Below are 17,555 nucleotides of genomic sequence, written 5' to 3'. Positions count from 1 at the left end.
CCATTTTTGTAACCTTTCGGATCGAAGATGCTTCCCCCCACCTTCCAGCTCTGTCAAATGCTGCAGTCATTTCTGTCCTGGTTAGAAAACCTAGAATCTGGCATGCTAGGTGCTACGTTGTTTTTGCAAATTACTGTTTAGCGGTTATTTAGTGCACAGGTCTTGAAAGCAGACAAATACACATTCTACCATTTATTGTTACTTTAGACAAATTCTTTAGCTTTGGAGCTTCAGCTGCCGCTTCTGTATATTGAGCACAATCGTATTTTCCACACAAGTTTTATAAGAATTCAAGATGACATACATAGTTAGTACGCGCGCTTGGCAAGCAGTGAGGGTTCTCAACCGCTCGGCAATGGGTAAGATAACGTGCTATCTCTCTGGCTGAGGCAGCCCCATTTCAAGAGCTTCTCTCAATGCAGCTTGAGGACTCGACAAAAGGGTGGGGCTTTGGAGTCTAACGCTCTCTGCTAAACTCTGTAAGTTTAATAGGCAGAGTTACACATGGCAAGGGGTCTGGGCGGGGTGGGAACTAGCGCGTCCTCCTGTCACCCTTGCGGCGGCCCCGACGCAGTTTCCGGACTGAAACCAGCAAGTCTGGCCCCAGCCGCATTCGTTCTTCCCTCTCTCTCCCAGCTGGGCGGCTCCGGCAATGAAAACACCGCCACGTGGGCCTGCTGCCTTTGCGTCACGCGCCTTTGTCCAATGGAGAGCCGCGTTACGAAGCCAGGGGCTGGTCGCCAGCCGGGCGGGTCCGCCCACAGCTGCCACGGATTGGCCAAGGGGGGCGGTGCCCGCCAGCAGTGGCTTGGGCTCGTGGCCAATGGTGGCCGGAGGCAGGGGCCCCGCCCTGTCAGGTGCTCTGGTCCTCAGGACCTGCTGGAGGGGCGAGAAGGGGCGGGGCGAAGCCGGGGACGGGGCGGGGACGGGGCGGGGACGGGGCGGGGTAGGGGGCGGGGCAGGACCAGCGACCCGGCCCGTGGAGCCGGCGCGGGCGGGCTGCTGAGGTGGCTGTCGCCGGCTCCGAGCTGCGGCTTCCCGGGCCGAGCCCCCGATGGAGGCCGAGGCCGCTGACGCTCCCCCGGGCGGGGCTGAGTCGGCGCTCACCTGCTTCTCTTTCAACCAGGACTGCACGTAAGCTGCGACTCGGCCCCTGCCAGGGAGGTGGGGACAGAGTGTCAGGACCCAGGGGTGTCGTCCTGAGAGCAGCTTGTGGCCTGCGCCTCGAGGCGGCCTCGGCGGGAGGGCCGGTGGCTGCTTCGGAAGCGTTGGGATCTTGTTATCCCCGTACCCCTGCAGTGGGGTTTGCCCCACCCCACCCCACCCCACCCCACCCCCAGTGTCCTCCCAGAGCCACAAGGTTGGGCTAAGGGTGAAAGCAGGGAGTTCGCAAAGGGAGTGGTGGGGCTGCGGGGGCCACGGAATATGGGGGGAGCAGGGCGGTGGGAAAGCCAGTGACCAAAGTGGGTGTCTGGGGAAGAGAGACAGTGGCCAAAACAAAGAGATGAGAAAGGAGAGGAAGTTGCAAGTTGACCCAGGACTCTGTAGTTGGGGCCCAGGAAGATGAGAGTACAGGAAAAACTTTCCCATTTGTCCTTGAGCATCTCAACGTGGCATCTGGGCAGGGCCTCGGACAAAGAGGCAGCCTATCCCTGCGGCCAGGCCAGCCCCTGTCCCATCCCCGGCGCAGGGCATCGTGCCTGCCCGCTCTGGATGGAAGAAACCTTTGGATTTCTTTGGCTGTTTTCACATCGCCCACCCAGCCAGGCAGGATCTCCTTCTCGGAGTCCAAGACTCTTTTTCCGGGCGCAGACTGCTTTCTCTCCAGGAAACAGGAGCTCCACCCTGTTGTTTTTGGGTGGATTTTTAATGTTTTACTTTGATGTTCACATTTGGGCTTTGAGAGGGAGCTGGGACTTGCTGAAGTGTGTTTCAGGCATCTGCAGGATTCTGTGACTTACAGGCAAACGCCTGTTTCTTTCCCTATTTTCATGGAAGCGAGCCCTGGGGACCATATGGAATCATCTTTTTGGAATGTGCACCCTGAGCATCAGGCGGGGATGACCGATTCCCAGTTTCCCACTTCCTGCTGTACCAGTTTCTGTGCCTTGGCTGCTGGTGACTGAGCTATGCTAATATTGATCCTTCAGTGGTGTAATTAAGGCCATTATGTACCATTAGCCACCCTGGCTTCCATTCCCTTTATGTTTCTGTTTAAAAACACCCGGTGCTGAACAATATGCCTTTGTTTGAAAAAACCATATGTGTAATCGTGTAATCGAGTAGCTCCACAGCTTGGTTATTTGAGTGACTTTCAAGTTTTTCTTGACCACAATCCGCAGTAAGAAATACGTATTGCAACATCACCCAATACCCATAACACATACACTATTCACAAAATATCATGTGCAATTTTCTGTGTCCTTTTTTTTCTAAGCTGCTTGTGACTCACTGAATTGTGTTTTAGGATCCACTCATGAGTTGAGACCTGCAGTTTATTAAAATGCTGGTATAGATAAAATCCTGATGTTTTGTAAGAAACATTTTGCAAGAGGGCATGGCTGTTGAAATGCCTGGGTGATGTTTTCCTTCCCAATTGAACACAAGTTAAGAAAGGGGGTTAGTTTGCTTGTAAGTAGTAAATGTTCTAAATTCTGCTTTGTAACGTCATTAGATTTGACAAAAAAGGGTGTTAATTTATACTCTAGTCATTAAATAATGCAAAGTCCCAGCTTTCTACAGAAATTGAATAAGAATGTTATTTTCAAAACTGTAGGGTGCTTTGAAAGTTAATTTCCTTACTCCCTACTGTTAGTTTTATTTTCTTGGATGGAGGCTCTGCTGAGCAGCTTTGCCTTGCCTATAAATAAAAGTTCTTGTCACAGTCAGTTGCTTTGAGCCACAGAGGGTATGACACTGGATTTTAAAATAAGTCAAGCCCCTTACTGAATACATTTAGGTGTATTGCCATGTCTTTTTCTATAAATGTAGGCTGAATTTGGGATCCAGTATTTCCAAAGAAGGTAGGTGAAAACAGTAAACCCTTACCAGTCCCCTACGCTCATACTTCATGCTTGGTACTTGTGCTATACACTTTGGGTACTTTTTTTTTTTTTTTTTTTTTTTTTTGAGACAATCTTGCTCTGTCACCCAGGCTGGAGTGCAGTGGTGTGTGATCTTGGCTCAGGGCAGCCTCTGCCTCCCAGGGTTCAAGCGATTCTCCTGTCTCAGCCTCTCAAGTAGCTAGCTAGGATTACAAACGTGTACCACCACGCCCAGCTAATTTTTTGTATTTTTAGTAGAGATGGGGTTTTGCCACATTGCCCAGGTTGGTCTCGAACTCCTGACCTCAAGTGATCCACCCACCTCAGCCTCCCCAAATGCTGGGATTACAGTTGTGACCCACTATGCCCAGCCTACTTTGGGTACATTTTAAATTTGATTCATGATAAATATTTGTCCCAAGCTCTGTTTCCATGAGTGGTGATTAGAATTTTGTTTCTACAGAAAGACTTTATGGATGAAATAAGATCTAAGTCTAAATTCCTTGATTCAGAGTCTTTTGTGGCCATTGATCAATCATGTAAAACATCACATAAAACATCACTGTGATTTTCTCATATGTAGAATTCTTCTGGTCCAGGAGCAGGGCTTATGTTTGAAAATTACTTTAAATTGCTATCATTTTGCATTAATGTTATAAGACTCTAGTTACAGTATTTCTTTCCTTACTTGCAAACTTTACAAACCTCAATTTGCAGCCAAACACATCTATATTTATGTGAAAAAGTTTATGTGAAGAAAGTTTAAAAACAATAATCACTACAAAATACATTTTGAAGTTTTAAGATGCTCTGGGCTTACTTTTCCAGTTGCTGTTTGTCATCATGAATACCTCAGTCTAGGTACTAAATGCCAGTTCTAAGTGCACAGCTGCAAATGTCTAACCCACCAGTTTAGCTACTTAGCAGTTTGGAGGGCTGCGAGATGTCACCAGCTACCTTGCGGATTAAAAGTTTACTGTAGTTGCCCTATCCCTGTGTCCCAGGGAAGAACAAATGTCTGGGTAGGGAAAAAAAATTCCAGGGAAAATCATGTGACCTTCTCTTTTTTAGGCTAGTGAAACAAGAGCCTCGGCCATCCAGGCTTGTAGTAGTAAGTTGCTTATTTTAGTATATGCTTCCCTGTAAAGAGTGAATCTCACCTTGCCTTCCAAGGAAGCACACTTCTGTGAGTGTGCTCCGGGTCAGATTCTGTTCATCACTTAGGTGCGGAGGGCACAGCTGGAAAGAGCTGGGTGGAGATTCCCAGCTGCTGAACAAAGTTGACTTTGATGTTGACTTTCAACACAAGGCCAAGAAAATCTGGATTCACATCCTATCTTTATCTCCTCATTGAAAAATGAAAAATTAAGAGAACCAGATTTTTTTAAAGAGGCACTTTGATTGTCCCAGATAAATGTTTAGTTTGTATTTTGTTTGTTGGTTGTGATGATTGCTTTGTAGGACATAGTAGAAAGCAGAGTTCTCCAACTTTGGCTGCTCATTAGAGTAATTGAACTTAAAATCCAATTAAACTTCCCAGCTGAGTTTAATGTACATCCAGGTGTGAGAGCTACTAGTATGAAGTATCAGGACATTTTTCTGGAAACTGATGAAAGGAAGCATCTATTAAATTTTACCTACTAATGACCTACTATGCCTACTATGAAAGTGTATTTCTTAGGCCAGGCACGGTGGCTCACACCTATAATCCCAGCACTTTGGGAGGCCGAGGCAGGTGGATTACTTGAGGCCAGGAGTTCTAGACCAGCCTAGTCAACATGGTGAAACCCTGTCTCTACTAAAAATACAAAAATTAGCCTGGCGTAGTGGTGCATGCCTGTAATCCTTACTGCTCAGGAGGCTGAGGCAGGAGAATTGCTTGAACCCAGGAGGCAGAGGTTGTAGTGAGCTGTGATGGCACCACTGCACTCCAGCCCAGGTGACAGAGCGAGACTCCCTCTCAGAAAAAAAAAAAAAGAAAAAAAAGAAAAAAAAAGAAAAGCATGTTTCTTCTTATAAGCAACAAACAAATAAAGTTACGAAGGAAAGAAAAACTGATTTATCTGGTAAAGTGCCTCTCAGACATCAAGAAGACCTCCTCGTTGTGTTGGAGGTAGAGCTTTGAGCTATTATGAATATTCTTAAACATTCAATTTTTCCTATTATCTGCCCAGTGGGAAAAACATGTCTGGTAGATTTGACATTTTGTTGGATGACAGAGCTCATGCAGTTTCATGCCCCTTGATCATTTCACTTTTTTTTTAAGTTGCCTTTGACTTTTTCTTCTTTTCTTTTACTCTTCCTGCCTGTCAAGGTATGCGTCGCCATTTAGGAAGTTATCAAACATCTAAGCTCCTGCAGATGCTTGTTTACCTGTACCCCTGAGGCTAGGGGGCAAAAGGTATCTATTTGCAGACAGATCTGTTGTTAGAATACCTGTCGTCATTCCCATGCTGTCATTATCCTCCACAGATCCCTAGCAATTGGAACTAAAGCCGGGTATAAGCTGTTTTCTCTGAGTTCTGTGGAGCAGCTGGATCAAGTCCACGGAAGCAGTAAGTTTGTGTGAGAGAGACCTCAGGGATCTGCAGGAGAACCAGAGCCTCCTTCTAGGCTTTAATCTGTGGTGCTACCAAGCTGCCTATTTTTCCCTTCCTTAACCATCAAACTTAGGGAGTCAAGATTTTTCAGATTTAAATATAAATCATTGCCACTACGTGCTTTAAAACCACAAGCACTTAGTAAGATCTGGCAACAGTTTAAGTAACATTTTCTTTTTATAGAAGAAATTATTTGTGTGAAATCATATTATTGAGACTTTTTCACATGCTTATATGCACAGTCATTAATTTTTATAATTGTCAAACCTAAAGGACAATTGTGACATTTTCTTTCTTTTTTTTTTTTTTGAGATGGAGTCTTGCTCTGTCACCCAGGCTGGAGTGCAGTGGCACGATCTTGGCTCACTGCAGCCTCCACCTCCTGGGTTCAAGTGATTCTCCTGCCTCAGCCTCCCAAGTAGATGAGATTACAGGCACATGCCACCAAACCCAGCTAATTTCTGTATTTTTAGTAGAGACAGGGTTTCACCATGTTGGCCAGGCTGGTCTCCAACTCCTGACCTCGAGTGATCTGCCTACTTTGGCCTCCCAAAGTCCTAGGATTACAGGCGTGAGCCACCTCACCCAGTCACTTGTGACTTATTTTTGCCATTATATTGGCACCGTAAGATACTGATAACATTGATTCAGTTTTGGAAGTATTTGTTTGAAGAAGGCAACGGTATCCTATTTACATAGCCCATGTCAATGATGTTGAAGCACGTCTAGTGAACACTGTAAATAATTCACTAGAAATGTGACTTCCTTATTTTCTCAGGGTGATAGTTTATGCCATCATAATAGTGAACAATATACAACCTTTCAGTTTCCTGGAAAAAAAGTGGTTCAGTAAATAATATTTTGGACTCCTACTTTATTTGTAAGATGTTATTTTTATTATACCATTTTTGTGAATTTTTTGCTCTATGTCTGTCCCACATTTTTCCCTGTGGGCCTTTTCCAAGTGGAAGAAAGGCACACATATGAAAAGAACATGCTCAGAAAGACACCAAAGCCGTAACCTTTGTGCTCAGGAGGGTCATTAACTAACTTCTTCCTGAGTACAGAAGTACTTTCCTCGTCATAATACTGATGTCCAGATGGTTTTCAGCAGGAAAGAGATCCAGGGAGCACAGCAAGATGGGGGGTGGGGGGAGTACAGATTTAACTGTGTTACTGTCCCCTCCCATATCGGCACCCCTCTAGCAGGACAAGAAGAATTCTGAAGCAGAGGTTCCCAACTGAGAAGTCACGCCTTTGAAATCTCTCAGGGAAAGGGTAGATGAAAATTGTCCAAATATTCCAAACATCTTTGACACAGCAAACAGTGGAGCCTTAGGGTCTGGAGGGGAGATTCTACAACTCAGACAGCATCAGAGGCAGCTGTCTGCCTTTGCTCTGATTTTGCAGTCTAGTCACTAGTGTTTTCTTTTTATTTTCTTGAGACGGAGTCTTGCTTGTCACCCAGGCTGGAGTGCAGTGGCGTGATCTCGGCTCACTGCAATCTCTTCCTCCTGGGTTCAGGTGATTCTCATGCCTCAGCCTCCCGAGTAGCTGGGATTACAGGTGTGCACCACCATACCTGGCTAATTTTTTAAATATTTTTATTAGAGATGAGGTTTCGCCATGTTGGCCAGGCTGGTCTTGAACTCCTGTCCTCAAGTGATTCTCCTGCCTCAGCCTCCCAAAGTGCTGGGATTATAGGCATGAGCCACCATGCCAGGCCACTAGTTTTTTCTTTACTTTAGATATTTGGAAAGGACTCTGAAAGTGCTCCCTGGGAGAGGGTAAAAGCCGCCTGGCAGGGTTGGGGGCATGGTGGATCACTGTCAATGCAAGCTCAGAGAGGGCGCGTGGCCGGCAAGACCCAGAGAAACTTTGGAACCTGGCCTGCGCCGGGCCCAGTGTCATGGAGGCTGAAATCCTTCTTGGAAGTGATCCATCCCTGTAACCTCCCGGCTGCTTTTCCTCCCAGATGAAATCCCGGACGTCTACATCGTGGAGCGCCTCTTCTCCAGCAGCCTGGTGGTGGTGGTCAGTCACACAAAACCACGGCAGATGAACGTGTATCACTTCAAGAAAGGCACAGAGATCTGTAATTACAGCTACTCCAGCAACATCTTGTCCATAAGGCTGAACCGGCAAGTAAGTAGGGGAAATCCCTCAGGGTTTCAAAGCTTCTGCTAACGGGAGCCAAAGAAAAAGATGGACATCTTTCAAGATCAATGTCTGTAAAACAAGCTTCCAATTCTAATGAGAATTTTAACATTCAGATCCCGTGTCCTCGGGGTATTGTAAACAGAGTCTACTCCAGGTGCTGGTTGTAACGTTGTTTTCCCTAGACCTCTGGCTCATGTTTCTAGAACGTTGGTCCCTGACTGGTAGGCTGCACCCTCTCCCTAGGGTACAGATTGGGCACCACAGGGATGGGTCAGAGCTCTGGCTTGGACAGTCCCATGAGCCACCGCAGGAGCACCTTAAATCAGAGGAGCGACTCTTCTGGTTTTGCCCCGGATCGTGGCATTCATTGCAGATGGTGGGGCAATACCACTGAGCAGGAGACGGCTGAGAGAGAAGTCGGGGCTCCCTGGGTCAGGAAAGCTGCCCTTCTCCCACCACGTCCTCAGCTCTCCTGGAAGGCCTGCTATTCAGCCTTGGGTTCTCATTTTTCTTTTTCCCAGCTAACCCTTGAAGACTTTTTCTTTTTCGTAGCATTTTCTTTGTTGAAGGATTATTCTGATCTCAAATAGGCAATATGTTCTCTTTTAAAATATAAATTCTTATTCAGTAAGTATTGGGGGTGTTAGCAGATTTCCTTTTGAATTGCTGGGTTTTCGTTTTGGGTTGTTGTTTCTGTTTTTGAGACAGGGTCTTGCTCTATTGCCCAGGCTGGAGCGCAGTGGCACAATCTTGGCTAACTGCAGCCTCCATCTCCCAGGCTCAAAGAATCCTCCCACCTCAACCTCCTGAGTAGCTGGGACTACAGGTGGGCACCACCATGCCCGGCTCATTTTTCTGTATTTTTTTATAGTGCCAGAGTGTATTCGTCTATTCTCACATTACTATAAAGAACTACCTGAGATTGGGTAATTTATAAAGAAAACAGGTTTCATTGGGTCAAGGTTCTGCAGCCTGTACAGGAAGCATGGCAGCATCTGCTTCTGGGGAGGGCTCAGGGAGCTTTGACTCATGGCGGAGGGCAAAGCAGGAGCAGGCGTCGTACGTGGCAGGAGCAGGACCAAGAGACGGGTGGGGGGTGCTACCCACTTTTAAACAACCAGCTCCCATGAGAACTCACTCACTCTACAGTACGGGGGGGATGGTGCTAAACCATTCATAAGAACTCCGCCCCCCTCCTCCAACATTGAAGATTACAATTCGACATGAGATTTGGGGAGGGACATTGATCTGAATCATATTACAGTGTTTCCCCATGTTGCCCAGTCTGGTCTCAAACTCCTGGGCTCAAGGATCCTCCTTGTCCTCGCAGAGTGCTGGAATTACAGGCATGAGCCACCACGCTTGCAAATTACTGTGAAGGCAGGGACTGTGCTGGTGTGTTCACTATTATAAGACCTGGTAGAAAAGACAGTGCTTGGTAGATACGTGCTCATAAATATCTGTTTCCTGACTGACTGTTAAATAAGTAAATAAACAAAGAGATTCTTTATGTGACCATGTAGATTTATCTATTCAATTAAGTATTCCCAGAGAGGTTGCTGCATTCATTGAGGACAATGTTTTCTTCTGTCTTTGTCTAAACTCTTAAGTACTAATTAATTTTTTTTAACAAATGAGACAAATAAATGCTTTTTAAATTTATGAGAAGGAAGGGATTGTTTCTTTGAATTGATCAACTCTTTCAAATGAAAATCCACTTAAGTCCACCTAAAGCAGTGCAGTGAAAAATAGCTGGAGAAAGAGAAGTGGGACCTTTTAAGTAGGGAGTAGCAGGAGTAAGAAAGAGAAGAAACCCGCGTTCTTGGCAAGGGAGGGAAAGGCAGTGTGAGAGTTTTCTACTTGAAGGCTTTTAGATGAAATTCTTGACTCAAGTGTTTTCTTTGAAATCTGTTGGTAGCAGATTAAGTTTTGCTGCTAAACTTTTTATTCTTGCATATAGTAGTAATCTGTATACAAGGTTAAATGTCTGTTTTTGGCACCTGATGATCTTTTTAAGATTGTTGAGGCAAATGATCTGTAACGACCAGAACCCTCAAATAGCATCTATTGTATTTGCTTGTATGATTTCTCTCTTTCTGTGTGGTATATTCATTAGCAAATAGGACAAGGAAGGCCTATTTGAGTGTCCGAGTCTGTTAACCTTTAGGTGCCAGCCTCCCCTTAATATAATACTCATTAACTGTGAGGTTCTCCTCCCCCACCTTCTAAAGAACACTGATGCACCAGGAACTGTCAGCAATTCATGGCAAAGCCATGAACCAAGATCTAACAGTTCTCGGAACCAAGATCTAACATCGGAACCAAGATGAACATCGGTTCATTGGAACCAAGATCTAAGAGTTCTCCCTTCCTTTAGCATTTCTTCTCCAGCAAGAATGACTTGAAACAGGTCTGGGAAGTATTGGGGGTTTGCTTTTCTTAAAACTTTCAGGTTTGGGACTTAACTTTTGGTTTAAGCAACTCAGCTGCTGCAGCCTCTCTTGCCAGGTAGGGATTCTGCGGTATCTGGCAGGACTGCCCAAGGGCAGTGTGTCCTGTTCTATAGCACTCAGTCTGCTACTTCCTCAGGCCTTCAGACAGCACAGTTTCTTTTTTGAAAAACAGGAAAAAATTAAAGATTTGTATAAGGAGTTATAAGGATCCAAAATCCCTTTTATCTTTTTTTTTTTTTTTTTGAGATGGAGTCTTACTCTGTTGCCCAGGCTGGAGTGCAGTCTCGGCTCACTGCAACCTCCACCTCCCATGTTCAAGCGATTCTCCTGCCTCAGCCTCCCAAGTAGGTGGGACTACAGGCACCTGCCACCACGCCTGGCTAATTTTTTTGTATTTTTAGTAGAGATGGGGTTTCACCATGTTAGCCAGGATGGTCTCGATCTCCTGACCTTGTGATCTGCCCACCTCGGCCTCCCAAAGTGCAGGGATTACAGGTGTGAGCCACCACACCTGGCCCCAAATCCCTTTTTTCTAAGTATAGAGAAAGGAAAGGGCCAAGTGTGGTCCCAGCACTTCAGGAGGCCGAGGCAGGAGGATCGCTTGAGCCCAGGAGTTTGAGTCCAGCTTGGGCAATGTAATGAGACCTAGTCCTTACTAGGTCTTTACTATAAAAATAAATTAGCTGGGCATGGTGGCACTTGCCCATAGGCCTAGCTACTTGGGAGGCTGAGGTAGGAGGATCGTTTAAGCCCAAGAGTTGAAGGCTGCAGTGAGCTATGATCATGCTGCTGCATTCCAGCCTGGGTGACACAGCAAGACCCTGTCTCCATAAAAAATAAAAATGTAAAAATGTAAAAAAGGAAGAACACTTAGGAATTGTCATATGTTTCATTTTTAGTTAATGTTATTTCTCTTGTATTGAACTGAGGAAATATATTTTATGGAATAAAGACAATAAACCAGCTGTATGATGTATTTAGATTTGCATACTTTTACAGTTCTTTTGAAGTCTGCTCCCAGGGGCCCTTGCTATACAGATGGAGGCTGATTGGCTCAAAGCCTCTGAGGCCAAATCTATGGTGTTCTAGGGCAGATGCTATAAATATTTTGTAATTGATAAAAGGAGTTATTACTTATAAAACCTAGAAAAGTAGATGAAAGTCAAAGCAACAGACAAGGAGCTGAGTTGAAGGCAAGGCCATGGTTCTAGGGGGGGCTGAAAACTGATAGTTAAAAAAGCAATTAGCAGCATCGTGCCCACCCCAGAAGCATGCTCTCACACGAACTAAGAGTGCATCCTCGTTCCCTCCCAGTGTTTTCTCTCTGTTTCCCTCTGCGTTTAGTCTTATCTGCAGCCAGCATGAGGGTGACGTGAAATTCAGCTGAGTGGGCCGCAGAGCAGATGGTGCCGTCAGAGCTCTTGGGAAAAAAATGCAGATCAGATCAGATGGGCTAGATGTAGATGCTGTTCCTACGAGAGGCATATGTCAAGACGCTGCTATCCCAGGGATTGAGTGTGGGGCTGGGAGGGGACACAAGAGGATATCAGAAACCTCCGAACAGAAGGCAGCATAGAACCATGTAGTTCTAACCACGGCATGTGCTGGCAAAAGGCACAGTGATTGGATAAGTCAGAGAATATTTCACAGAGGAACACTCATATTTATCATCAATTTTGAGACCCTGTTAGAATTTTTTTAACCCTCAGTCCCCAGTCTCAAACCTATGACAGAGCCTTAGGTAAAACTGAGAAAGGGCCAGGCACAGTAGCTCACGCTTGTAATCCCAGCACTTTGGGAGGCCGAGGCAGGAGGATCTCTTGAGCTCAGGAGGTAGAGACTAACCTGGACAACGTAGTGAAACCCGGGTCTCTACAAAAAATACCAAAATATTAGCCAGGTATGGTGGTGCACACCTGTAGTCCCAGCCACCCGAGAGGCTGGGGTGGGAAAATGCACTGAGCCCCAGAGGTTGAGACTACAGTGATCTGTAATCCTGCCACTGCACTGCAGCCTGGGTGACAGAATGAGACCCTGTCTGAAAAAAACAAAAAAAATTGAGAAAGATGTTTAAATTTTATTTTTCTGCTTGGTTAACACTGATGACCTTCATCATTCTGAGCCATGGATAGTCTTCCTTGGGGAACAGCTGGGCAGGCTTTTCCCAGAAGCAGAGCCTGCCTCTTTTGTGTGGTATTTTTTGGTACCTTCCCTTCCAGCTGATGTTCGCTGGAACAAAAGGAGCTGGCTGACAGCAGTGGTTCTCGAGCCTCAGTGTGCATCACAGTCACCTGGGTATTCGTCTAAAAACTTCCCAAACCAGAATCTCCGGGGAGAGCCCAGGGCTTGCTCCTTGGGCAATTCTGGTGCTCATCCAGGTCTGAGAAACACTGGCCTGACGGGAGCCAAGTCAGGCATGTGCAGGGGTGGTCAGCAGCTGCTCAGATGTGCAAGGAGCTGCCCGACCAGAAATGCCTTCCTGACACCTCCTCACCAGCACCGATATCTGCCTTTGTACTGGGCTATGCGTTATATTCCTTTAAACATCCGATAGACGTCAACCCTGTGGCCTGTTTTCACTTAGCTGAGAGCACAGCCATTGGGAAGAGGCTCTGAACCTGACAAGCTTTCATTTGGCGAGGAAGAGAAGGGTCTGACAGCAGTGGGGAGAGCAAGCACCAGAGAGAAGAGTCCAGGGAGGAACAGTGAGGACATGGGGCACTGGGGTGTTCACATGACGGCTGAAGCCCTTCTCCTTTTCCCTTTGCCAGGGCTGCAGACAGCGGCCCAAAAGCAGGCCTGGAGGAGAGTCTGAGTAGAAAGAAGTTAGAGCTGGTAATTATTCAGAGAGGGGTAAAACCTAAGATTTGGTGATGGAGAGAAAGCAAAGAAACCCATTTTTATATAGGAGGGAGACCTGTGCTGTAAACACTGAAAGGCAGCCTGTTAGATGGCAGCAGAAACTAAAGAGGGCACATGAAATTGTCTTACATGGCACAGGGGGTCTGATCAGAAAGTGTTCAGAAGTCCTGTCAAACGCAGTGGCTCAGGCCTATAATCCCAGCACTTTGGGAGGCCGAGGTGGGCAGATCACCTGAGGTCGGGAGTTCGAGACCAGCCTGACCAGCATGGTGAAACCCCGTCTCTACTAAAAATACAAAATTAGCCAGGTGTGATGGTGCGTGCATGCATGTAATCCCAGCTACTCAGGAGGCTGACGCAGGAGAATCGTTTGAACCCTGGATGCAGAGGTTGCAGTGAGCTGAAATTGTGCCACTGCACTCCAGCCTGGGTGACAAAGTGAGACTCCATCTCAAAAAACAAAAAAAAAGTGTTCAGGATCCCTGTTCTAAGGAAAGAAGGAGAAGGAAGAGAGGGAGGGAGGAATGGAGGGAGGGAAGAAGGAAGGAGAGAAAAGTAAAAACAATCTTAATTTCTAATACAATTTCTTAAGATGTTGCATTTTATGCTTCTGTTCAGGTGGATAATTATGTGTGCATGTGTGTACATCCATAAACATAATCTTCAAAATGCATCATCAAAATTCTGCTTTAGGCTTAGAATCAAGTTAGGACTCATATGAAAGATGAATAATTTGAATTTGGTCAGTACCTTTGTAAGGAACGGTTCGGTAGACTGATAAGTCTGTGTGATTACAGAGGCTGCTGGTTTGCCTAGAAGAGTCCATTTATATTCACAACATTAAAGACATGAAGCTGTTGAAGACCCTCCTGGATATTCCTGCAAACCCAACAGGTGAGCTCCAAAAACGGAAGAAATGTCCCTCAAATTTCATGTCCTGGTGCTTCTTTCCCAAGCTTTATTTTCCTCCAAATTGCAAACATGAAGCAGTGTTTGCTTTTTGAGTCTTAGTGAGGTTTATCTCGAAGCTTTGTCTTAATGGTGGCAGATTCAAATTATGTCAGGCTATGTGTCCTGCAGGGGGGCTGTGTGCCCTTCATTGCAGTCCAAGAATAATAACACCCTTCGTCTGGGACCCATATCAGCAAATGTGTCAAGGCACATAAGGTAGACATGTAAAAGATTTCAAGCATCTGATGTTGAAAAGTGTTTACCACTAATTGTTTTTTGTGGTTCATTCAGTACAGAGTAGGCGTGATAATTAGAAGCAGGTTTCAACTTGGCGTGTCTGCATGGCCAGCAAAAAGACAATCTGAACCATAAAGAATATGTTTTATTACATGACAAAGAAATCTCTCTACTTCGACGATATGCTAGGATATTAAACCTTACTGAATTATCGGGATTTAACACTATTTAATACATTCCTGGTGTATAAGAAGAGAAATGGTTTGGATTTGTTATATTGAAATAGCAGATGACATTATATGAATTCATCAAGCTAGGAGTAAACAAGAAAGAATTCCTTCATTGTGTGGTGGGGTGAGGAGTCAGCACACTGGAACAATTTGTACATTTAATGACTCCAGATTAATATTTGCAGATTATATTTCAGTTTGGTATCATTGAACAACTGCTTCTATTATATTTCAGTTTAGTATCATTGAACAACTGCTTCTATTTGCTGTTTCTGAGTTATTTGGCTTTCACTGAATTTCAAGATCTATCTGGGTGCCATCCAAGTCACCTAGACTTTTTGAACCTTGGTTCCCTTATGAATAATACCCATCTCCCAGGGTTGGCTGAGAATTAAACAAGGTAATGTTTGTGAAAGTGACCAGCACAGGATCTGCCATGCACGAAATACTTCCGATGCCTTCTCTTCATTCCAATTCTATAAACGGCCCTTGGCTGTTGATTTCGGTGCTTTCACATTTCAGCCATGGCAAAACGATATTTTAAAAGAACAAAGCCAGCCGGGTGCGGTGGCTCACGCCTATAATTGCAGCACATTGGGAGGCCGAGGTGGGTGGATCACCTGAGGGTTAGGAGTTCAAGACCAGCCTGACCAACATGAAGAAACCCCGTCTCTACCAAAAAAATACAAAAATTAGCCGGGCATGGTGGCGGGTGCCTGTAATCCCAGCTACTTGGGAGGCTGAGACAGGAAAATTACTTGAACCCAGGAGGCGGAGGCTTCAGTGAGCTGAGATCGCACCACTGCCCTCCAGCCTGGGCAACAGATCAAGACTCTGTCTCAAAAAACAATGAATAAATTAAAAATAAATAAATAAATAAAAGAACAAAGCCATTGAGGCCGTTAAGGAGTTCTGTGAGATAATGACTTTGAAGCATATTTTCTGAAATGGAAGATGGTACGTGAAGAAGCTGTGGGTGGTAAGTTTTTCCCTTAGAAATGAGAGGCTGAAATCATCTGGACAAGTATCTATTGCAGACATTCTTTGTGCTTGGCACCATAGTAGGCACCATTAGGCAACCTCATACCAGGAGCCCAAAATCTAGTTGTTACGAGTTCCCTTCAACAGTCTGTCTGAGGTGGTCTGAGACAGGTGCGCCAGCAGCCTTTGGCAGGGGTGGAACCATGTTTAACTCTGGGGTGCGGACACACTTGAAGGGAGCATGTGCTCTTCTGATCAGGAATGAGAGGCCCCTGAATCTGCACAGAGCTTGAGGCTGGCAGGGCCTGAGCTGGGCCTTCAGGGATTTGGGGAGGGACATCGGGCATGCAGAAAGCTAGAAGCTGCATGTGGCTCTCAGTTTCTCTGAAGAGAGGGGAGTGGACAGTAAATGCCACTTACTCCTCACACCTGTTGCACACTTGACCCCCAGAGGACAGGGTTGCTTCAGGACTGAGCACCCTCCCTTGCAAACAGAAGTTTCTCCTTTTTTTTTTTTGAGACACAGTCTCACTCTGTTGCCCAGGCTGGAGTGAGGTGGTGCAATCTCAGCTCACTGCAACCTCCCTCTCCCGGATTCAAGCGTTTCTCAGGCCTCAGCCTCCAGAGTAGCTGGGACTACAGGTGCTTACCACCATGCCCAGCTAATTTTTTGTATTTTTAGTAGAGATAAGGTTTCACCATGTTGGCCAGGCTGGTCTTGAACTCCTGTCCTCAAGTGATCTGCCCGCCTTAGCCTCCCAAAGTGCTGGAATTACAGGCGTGAGCCAGCATACCCAGCCACCATTTACTCTTATTTTTTAGCAAATATAGTTGTTTTTCTGTAGTTCAGAAAACTCACTGGTTGCCTTACTTTCTGCAGCTTAAACAGAGAGAAAATAAGGTTTAAAAGTGCAGGGCTATTTGTGTTCCATGTTAGAGACAGTGTATATTGTTTGTAAAGGGAATCAATTTTATCTCAAGAAAAATTAGAAACAGTGGCAGAGACTTCCTCTGTCTCAGATAAAAGAATGCCTCCTTATGAAAGGATCCAGAGATAGGTTGAGTATTTCTTCTGAAAGACCAGGAGCAGGTTGACCAAACTGTGTCTTTTTAGACCTCTGATGTTGTTTGGAGATACAGCTCAAGGTGTTTTAAATGCTCACGTTTACAATTATCACCTCAACTTCTCCTGAGCTGCCTTTCTACTGCAGGAAAATGGAGATGATCATTTTTAGCCCCCAGAGTTGCCACGGAGAGCGTTACCTGAGGTCATGGCCTGGGTGGGCAAAGGTGGGTCTGCCCCGTCCATGCAGGCAGTCAGACTCACTCCCCAGCCCTCTCCGTCCCGTAGGGCAGCCTTGCATAGGTCAGAGCTGCGCTTCAGTGACATGACCAGGTCCTCACTCGGGAACCTTCAGAGGACTCCGCACTGTCAAAACCATGAATATACACTCCCCAGAGGCCAGGAGTCGCCTTATCTGTTCTCATCCTCTAGTTTATTTTCTGAACAAAGAAATAAGATGGAAACTCTGACTGCTGATTTTATAAATCCTTGCTAGGTACAGAAGGAAGACACAATCATTTGTCTAATTGTCTTCAGCACACAAATCCTGAATGCATTTTGACTTCATAAACTACAAGTAAATTAGCTATACAGAGTTCACCTGTTGCCTCCCACTTGGTATCTAATGCAGCTGTAAATTTCCTTCTTTCTGTCTGTTTGTGTCATGCCCATTCCTGTTGTGTCAGAGATTGCAGGCTGTTTCCTTTAAAGAGCTTGGCCAGACAGGGGCTCGAAGTTAATTTCCTGCTAGCACAGCAGTCTGCTCTTAGCAGTCAAGGGTGGAAATCTCCATGAAAGTCCTGCCAACTGCAGACCTCCCAGTGTGGAGGAGGTGGTCACAGAGCTGACCACCTTTTATGGGATACTGAGGGAGCGTTCTATACCACACAGCAATGCAGATCATTGAACAATTCATGGTTTCTTCCCCAGCAAGACCTCTTTCTTGCTTGAAAATGGTAATAAAAGTGGTATAA

General features: G+C 45.7%; 1 protein-coding gene across 5 annotated transcripts in view; it reads left to right on the top strand.

Moving 5' to 3' along the window:
• The first annotated feature begins 939 nt into the window (after window positions 1–939).
• WIPI1 (WD repeat domain, phosphoinositide interacting 1) overlaps window positions 940–17,555 on the top strand; it is a 37,331-nt gene continuing 20,715 nt past the window's right edge. For 2 of the 5 annotated variants that reach the window (XM_063718919.1, XM_024234757.3), the window contains exons 1-4: window positions 940–1,134; window positions 5,517–5,599; window positions 7,620–7,789; window positions 13,917–14,013. In XM_063718919.1, coding sequence (XP_063574989.1) covers window positions 1,055–1,134; window positions 5,517–5,599; window positions 7,620–7,789; window positions 13,917–14,013 — 430 coding nt within the window. In that variant the 5' untranslated portion in view covers window positions 940–1,054. The remainder of the gene's footprint in view (window positions 1,135–5,516; window positions 5,600–7,619; window positions 7,790–13,916; window positions 14,014–17,555) is intronic. The other 3 variants (XM_024234756.3, XM_063718920.1, XM_054537316.2) reach the window with 3 other exon arrangements.

The sequence above is a fragment of the Pongo abelii genome, chromosome 19, assembly GCF_028885655.2.
Source record: "Pongo abelii isolate AG06213 chromosome 19, NHGRI_mPonAbe1-v2.0_pri, whole genome shotgun sequence".
NCBI lineage: Eukaryota > Metazoa > Chordata > Mammalia > Primates > Hominidae > Pongo > Pongo abelii.
This window is presented reverse-complemented; position numbering and strand designations above follow the sequence as displayed.